The following is a 7,801-nucleotide window of genomic DNA, read 5'->3' as shown; positions in this document are numbered from 1 at the left end:
TGGTTTGCAGCCCCATTCGTAACCACTATGCTACCATGTGGGATGCTAGGCAGGTTCCAAATTCCCCATACTATCCAAATGGTTCTGCCTTTACCTTTTTAGCCCTCTATATATGACTCCATAAGATAAGCACTTGATTACGAACCACAAGGTCAGAATTTGGAGCTTGCCAGCTGCCCTATGGGAAAAAGTTTAGGCTTTCTGCTCCCATGAAAATTTAAAAGGCTTCAGAAAATCTTCATAGGGTTGTTGAGTCAGAACTAACTTAATGGCAATTAATAACAACAACATTTCCCAAGATGTATATTTATTTCTCCAAGTGAAGATATGACTGTTGTTTTTGTTGTTAGGTGCCATTGAGTCAGTACTGAGTAATAGCCACCTGATGCAGAACAGAATGAAACACTGCCTGGTCCTAGGCCAACCTCATAATTTTTGCCACACTTGAATCTATTGATTGACAATCCATCTTTCTGGGAGTCTTCATCTTTTTCTCTGACCCACTACCTTACCAAACATGATAGCCTTCTCCAGTGACTGGTCCCTCCTGACAGTATGTCTGAAGTATGAGAGATGAAGTGTGGCCTTCCTAGAAGCTAGGAGCATTCTGGCTGTACTTCATCCATCACAGATCTGTTTGTTCTTTTGGCAGACCATGGTACTTTCAATATTCTCCAACACCATAACTCAAATATATCAATTTCCTCTACGGTATTCCTTATTCATTGTCCAACTTTCACATGTATATGAGGTTATTGAAAATACAAGGGCTTTAGTCAAGCACACCTTAGTCCTCAAACTGTCATCTTTGCTGTTGAACACTTTAAAGTAGTTTTGTGCAGCAAATTTGCCTAATGCAATATGTTGTTTGACTTTTTGACTGCTGTTTCCATGAGTGTTGATGGTTGAGCTGAGAAAAACAAAGTCTTTGACAATTTCAATATTTTCTCCATTGATAAGAATGCTGTTTATTGGTCCAGCTGTGAGGATTTTTGTTTTCTTTACATTGAGATGTAATCCATACAGAAGGCTGTGGTCTTTGATCTTCATCAGTAAATACTTTAAGTCATCTTAACTTTCAGCAAGCAAGGTTGTATCATCTGCATATCACAGATTGTTAATGAGTCTTCCTCCAGTCTTCATGCCTATAAAGTGATTAATCTGTCCTGATTGATATGTCATGGATGGTGGTACTTTATCTGATTTGACATCCATTATGTGAGATCATTCTTACTACAAAAGACTTGTTTAGTAATCTTCTAGTCTTAGACTAACCTGGGTTTTCCAATCCCTCATTACATTTAAAATGTAATTATGGATTCAATTTTAAAAAGTTTAATTGTAAAGAAAGATTCCAGAAATTATAAATGATATTAAAAGCAATCTTGTTAGAAGAGATTAAACTATATGCTTTGGGTCCAAACTAAGACATGACTATTAAGAAACTTTATCTTCCTGTGTAACTCAAACTGAATTTAAAATAATTACAAAAGAGTTCTCTTGTAGTCTTTTGTAGTAAGAATGATTTTGACTAGAATTTCAGTTGTTTAGAAGAATGAATTCTTAGGCATATATTTCTGTTAAGAATTACTGTAAATATACACCCTCATTGATTAGGAATACTGGGTTTGTTGGACTAACTTAAGGTTTTTTTCTTAAGCTCTCATTTACCTTTATGTTTATTAGTGAAATTTGCCCCAAGATTTTAAGTGACAGCAAATGATACCATGTGGAACTAGAGACTGTTTAGAATGCTTGGTAAGACTTGTCACCTTTTCAGAATCTCTTAACATTGAAAGAATAGCCACTTCCTGTGAAAGAAGCTACTTTGATCAGCCACAGACTGATTACTAGCTGCTTTTAGCAAATACCTTTTCTTACACCACTAACTACACTGAATAAACATACAGGCCAGAACTAAAATACTCTTGCCAATTTGTTTCAGGAAGGTTTACTTATTTTTACTATTATGTGTGAAATTATTTTTTATTGGAGGACAATACATTTTTGCTTGTGAAAAATAATGAGAACTTCTTTCTTGTAACAAGTGTTAAAGGTAGTAACCATTATTTTGTATAATCCAAGGGAACAAAGAAGAACTAGGTATTTCATTTTTCCATTAGATCTCTAACTTGGTCTTCTAGTACCTACCTATGTAGGATAAATTTGTTAGATGCTTTTATCCTCACTCCTGGATGATGAAACCAAAATAAGTGTGCACGTGTGTGTGTGTATTAATAATACTTTTGCCTAGACACATTTACTTAGTATATGTTCGAATTTGATTAGAAAACTGAGATTTTTAAAAAAAATCTATTCTTAATAACATTGACATGTATAAGCAAAGAAGAGGGGGAAAGGTTTATATATTTTTTTAACAACTGCAACGTAATAATGGTTTGGCACGTTAAAGATTCTATATTTGCAAACACAGATTATGTTCTAGAATTTATTTAGGATAGGCAGAGTTTATCATAATTTTAAATTTAGTTGCCTGCCTGAAAAATTGACATAAAAGAAAACTTTAGAAGGAGAAATATCGAAGGCAAATTAATATGACTCCATAGTAATGAGGGGGAGTCCTGGTGTGGTGGTGTGGGTTAATGCGCCAGACATCAGAGCTGTTTGAACTGCAAGGTCAGCAGTTCAAGCTCACTAGCTGCTCCTTGGAAACCCTATACAGGGTCGCTATGGGTCAGAACCAACTCGACAGCACTTCAGAACAACAACAACAATGTGAGATCAATTAGAAAAGCACACTGGATTTGCGACAAATGGAAAGGAAACAAACTCATCAGAGTAAGTGTTTTTACGTAAAGTATTTTTTATATAACTTACTTTATTTCTGTAGTTGTAATTGAGTCTATACAGAGAAAAACACACACCTATTCAACACTTTCTAGAGTTACAATTCAATGATGCAGATTACATTCTTCAAGTTGTACAATTATTCTCACCCTCTTTCCCCAATAATCTCTTCCCCATTAACATAAACCCATTGCACCCTATATTTCCTAATTAATATTCCAAGCTGTTGTTATTAATTTCATCCCACATACATCTTAAAAGAGTACTTTTAGCAAGGCACATAGATTTACTTCTGTAAGTGAAATATGTCTCACTTTCCTAAATTCCAGTTTTTTTAAAAAAATTAAGATAATATTTGACAAAATATTTAGATTGGTAATGGGATTTGTAGGCTATACATATAATATATGGCTTTATTGTATAAAGATATGAAAGTATTTATTTGTTTGTTTGTTTGTTGTTATTTTCTTTAATTAATCAACCATTTAATTTCTTCTCTGGCTTTCAGCTTGATATTAAGAATAGTTTTAATTCTCCAAATTTCAGTTTATTCAGCAGTAAAATAAAGCAGATGGTTAGAAAATATTTTTACACATATCTTGTGCTGATTGAAATAAGTTATTCTAATGTTATATGTCAGTGGTTCAAAGCCACCAGCTTCTCCTTAGAAACTATATACAGGCTGGCTATGATTTGGAAATGACTCAATGACATTTAGCAACAACAAAAATGCTACAGTATAAGTTTACTTAAACATGTATGAACATAAGTTTCACAACTTCTCTTCTTATTGTTATTGCATGTTTTTGAGACAGTTCTAACACATAATGATCCTCTATTGAGTTTCCAAGGCTGCAAATTTTACAGGAGAAGACAGCATCATTTTTCTCTTGAGGAGCAGCTGGTGGATTCAAACTGCTGACCTTGTGGTTAGCAATCCAATGTATAACTTTCTATGCCAATAGGGCTCCTTTGATGCTTATAGTTGTTATGAGAATATATATATATGTATAAAATAAATGCAAATTAAACATTAATGTATGAAATCTTTAATTTTTATGAAAGAAAGTTTACAGATAGTAATAATAATAAAAAGTTATAAAACAATTTTAAGCTCTTTCATTTATAACACAATACTTCATTTTATCATCACAAGTATTGTAGAAAACACTTCTTTCCATATATTGTTTCTGTTAAGAGTGGTCGAATTGGTTATGAGTCACAGAGACCCTGTAAATGGTTTCTGAATACTGACCGGTGGGTTTGAACCACCATCATAGTGGTTAGAGTCCTGCTATGGTGCTCAGGTAAATGTGCTGGATGGCAAGGTCAGTTTGAATCATAAGGTTGATGGTTCAAGATCACCAGTCCCTCCTTGGAAATCCTATACAGGGTCACTGTGCATAACTACCAACTCGCCAGTAATTAGCAAAAAAAAAAAAAAACCAGTCTAGTTGTTATCCTACAGTACCACACCAGGACAGTTATTGTTTATTATATAAATGACGTTTTATTGCTTAAACCCTATGTATTTTTTTTTTTTTAATTATTTGTGCAGTGACTATGGAAAAGCACTGACTGAATAATACTAATAGTAAAATGGTTCTAAGTTTCTGATGCTTCTTTTTTTGATGAGAAATTCAGACAGAATAGACCACACAACCGCATTAAAATGCTGTTGCCATGCAATCAATTCTGACTCATAGTGACTCTATAGAACAGGGTTGAGCTACCCATTAGGATTTCCAAGATTATCTTCTTTATGTGAGCAAACTACTATGGAGTGGCTAGTAGGTTTGAATCACTGAAATTTTGGTTAGCAGCCATTCACTTTACCATTTTGCCAATAGACCACATGGGCCCTTTATATCTGGGATGATAGGTACCGATTAAGATTATATAGATTGGGAGATTCACTTATGGAGCCAAAGCATAGAAACACTAGAAATTTGGGCTTTAATTAGCAGCTTATGGATAAAATCCAAGGGGGGGGGGGAAATCAAATAAAAGTGTAAAAGTTGAACAAGGAAATAATGACCCAGAATACCAGGTAATGATGTGAATAAGAAACACTATCAATGAAGAAAGAACGTAGTTCAGTGTAAATTATAAGAAAGAATTGTTGTTAGTGTGTATGCTTATTTTTCTTTTAATAGTTCATGCATGAATACACTTATGACAGCGCAAAATCACTGGAAAGATTGTTCTTGTTAATGTGAGCTAATGGACTGGGCTGTAAAGTAGGTCTGAACCTGAAGGTCGGTGGTTCAAGCTCAGCAGCCACTAGTTGAAAACCATATACAAGGTCACTATGAGTTGGAACCAACTCGACTGCACTTAACAACAACAACAACAACATAAGGAGTAGATATGACTTTTATATAAATTGTCTTCCAATCAGAAATGGATTCTGGCACCATATTTTCCTCAAGGCATTCTTCATCTCTGTGTTTCTCAAAGTGTAAATCAGAGGGTTGAACATGGGGGCAATGATGGTGTAGAAAAGAGCAAAAACTTTATCTTCTGGAAAAATGATGGCTGGTCTAATGTAAATGAACAGGACAGGCACAAAGAATAGAACCACAACTGTTATGTGGGAACTGCAAGTAGAAAGAGCTTTGCTGCGGTTTTCAGTAGGGAAAGCCCTGATGGTGTATAATATCAAAAAGTACGACAGCAACAAGACCACAAAAGTCACCAAACCCATCATGCCCGAATTGGCAACAACCAGGATCCCGACTCTGTATGTGTCAGTACAGGCCAGTTTCAGCAAAGGATACACATCACAGAAGTAATGATCTATCTCGTTGGGGCCACAGAAAGGTAGGTTGATAGTGAGGAGACACTGAAAAAAGGAGTGCAGAAATGCCCCAGTACAGCAAGCAATGATGATCACATCACACTTCCTTTTGTTCATGATGATGGCATAATGCAAGGGCTTGCAGATAGCCACGTAGCGATCATAGGCCATCACTGTCAGGATGAAGACCTCAATCCCCCCAAAGAAGTGCATAGCAAAAAGCTGGGTCATGCAGCTAGTATAAGAAATTGTGTTTCTTTCTTCCAGTAAGTCAATGACTAGCTTGGGTGTCACTGTTGAGGTATAACACAGGTCTGAGAGAGCAAGGTAATTAAGAAAGAAATACATAGGTTGGTCTATGAGTTGACTGCATGTGATGGAAATTATTATGAGTAAGTTTCCTATCCAAATAGCTATGTAGCAAGATAAGAAGAGTAGAAAGCAAACATTTTTAATTTTCTTGTTCTGGGAAAGTCCCAACAGGATAAATTCAGTGACGTTATTGACATTGTCCATGGTCTAACACAGTTAATTCTCAAAAGGTGTAACTGAAACAAAAAAGTTATGTTAGCCTCAAAACTATTTATTAACCCTGGTGTTATCAAAGTGAGTCTGTTGAAACAAATTCAGTATTAAGCAACTATCCTATACTACATTTACATTCATTCTAAACTTTATACTGGTAGGCTTACCATATCATTTACCATTCCAATTTGGTTATTTTTATGAGTTATTTTAACATATAAAATCACCCACTGTATGGAATACAAATGTGAGCTTAGTATCCAGAAGTAGCTCATCCTCTTGTAAATGGAAAGAAGACTAGGATGAAGTGTGCAAGTTCAAATTCTGTCTTGATTTTAAATTTTATTGTTCCTATTTGAATTTTATATTAAAAATATTGTTTTAAAATATTATTGATTTTCATTATTGAGACATTTACTTGAAAGGTAAGTACCTCATTTGACTCATGGTAATTCTGATAAGCAAAAAGTAGGAAGATACCAGCAGCAATGGACTCAAACGTAACATTAATGAGGAGGGAACAGGACTGGGCAATGTTTCATATCTATGAGTCATAACCGTTTCAGTGGCTCCTAACAGTGACAATTCCTAACCCTGGTTTAAAATTTTAATATACATTAAACAAAATTATAGAGAACAATGAAGTAAATATAATTGTATTTGAATTCTAAGTTATTGTGATAGTTCTATTTCTGAAATTATTCTTGAAACCTTTTGCAGTTCTTGCAACCTGTATTTTCTTGCCCAAAATGTCAAAGCAGAGATCTATTTTTCCGAACAGTTTCCAAGGCTGTTTTCTGTTACTAGTACTAATTAACCACTGAAAAGAACCTTTATTTTTCTTGTACAATTTACCTATTCTCTCTCTGATTGATTCAATTTATTCCTCCTCCATATCCAGGATATTCTCCTACTATGGTATCGAAACCCATACATATCATTCTCTTAATTATCTACTATATGGTTTGTAGTAAACACTACAAAAGATTCCTGATATCAGGAAGCTCATATAAGAATCAGTGCATTTGAATTACGGTGCTGGCAAAGAGTATTGAAATTATTATGGACTTCCAGTAGAGAAAATTAATCTCTTAGAGAATTACAGCCAGAATGCTACTTAAAGTTGAGGATGGCCAGACTTTGTCTCTCATACTTTGAATATGTTGTCAGGAGGAACCAGTCCTTGGAGAAGAACATCATGCTAGGTAAATCTAATGATCAGTAAAAAAGAGGAAGATATCCAACAAGATGCATTGGCATAGTGACAGCAGAGACTGGCTCAAACATAGCAACAGTTGTGAGTATGGCACAGGGCTAGGCTGTGTTTTGTTCTGTTGTACATAGGGTCATGATGAGTCAGAACCAAGTCAATGGCACTTAACAACAACAACATATGAATACCACACAAAAATTAGCCAAGGAGAAGAGAAATAATGAACGTCCACTGTACCATATCTATTATTATTATTTGATCGGTGCCTCTTTTTCTCTATATTTGTCTTTTTTCCTTAGCCTAAAATGCTAGTTATGTAAGTCATTCATCTACCAATATCCATTTTTCCTCTAATAAATCCTATATATGACACCATCTTTATTTTATTCCTGATTTTCCCAATAAAATAAAAATTGCTTTATTTTTATGTCTGATAAAGGATAGGACACCAGTCA

At 34.6% G+C, this 7,801-nt stretch overlaps 1 protein-coding gene across 1 annotated transcript; it reads right to left on the bottom strand.

Moving 5' to 3' along the window:
- Positions 1 to 5,185: 5,185 nt before the first annotated feature.
- Positions 5,186 to 6,124, bottom strand: LOC102810594 (olfactory receptor 4P4-like). The gene has a single exon (XM_006877572.1). The coding sequence runs from the start codon at positions 6,122 to 6,124 to the stop codon at positions 5,186 to 5,188; it is 939 nt and encodes a 312-aa protein (XP_006877634.1).
- Positions 6,125 to 7,801: the final 1,677 nt, after the last annotated feature.

Source organism: Chrysochloris asiatica, unplaced genomic scaffold (genome assembly GCF_000296735.1).
Source record: "Chrysochloris asiatica unplaced genomic scaffold, ChrAsi1.0 scaffold00531, whole genome shotgun sequence".
In the NCBI taxonomy this organism is placed as follows: domain Eukaryota; kingdom Metazoa; phylum Chordata; class Mammalia; order Afrosoricida; family Chrysochloridae; genus Chrysochloris; species Chrysochloris asiatica.
Note: the sequence above shows the minus strand (reverse complement) of the source record. Positions and strands in the feature narration are given on the sequence as shown.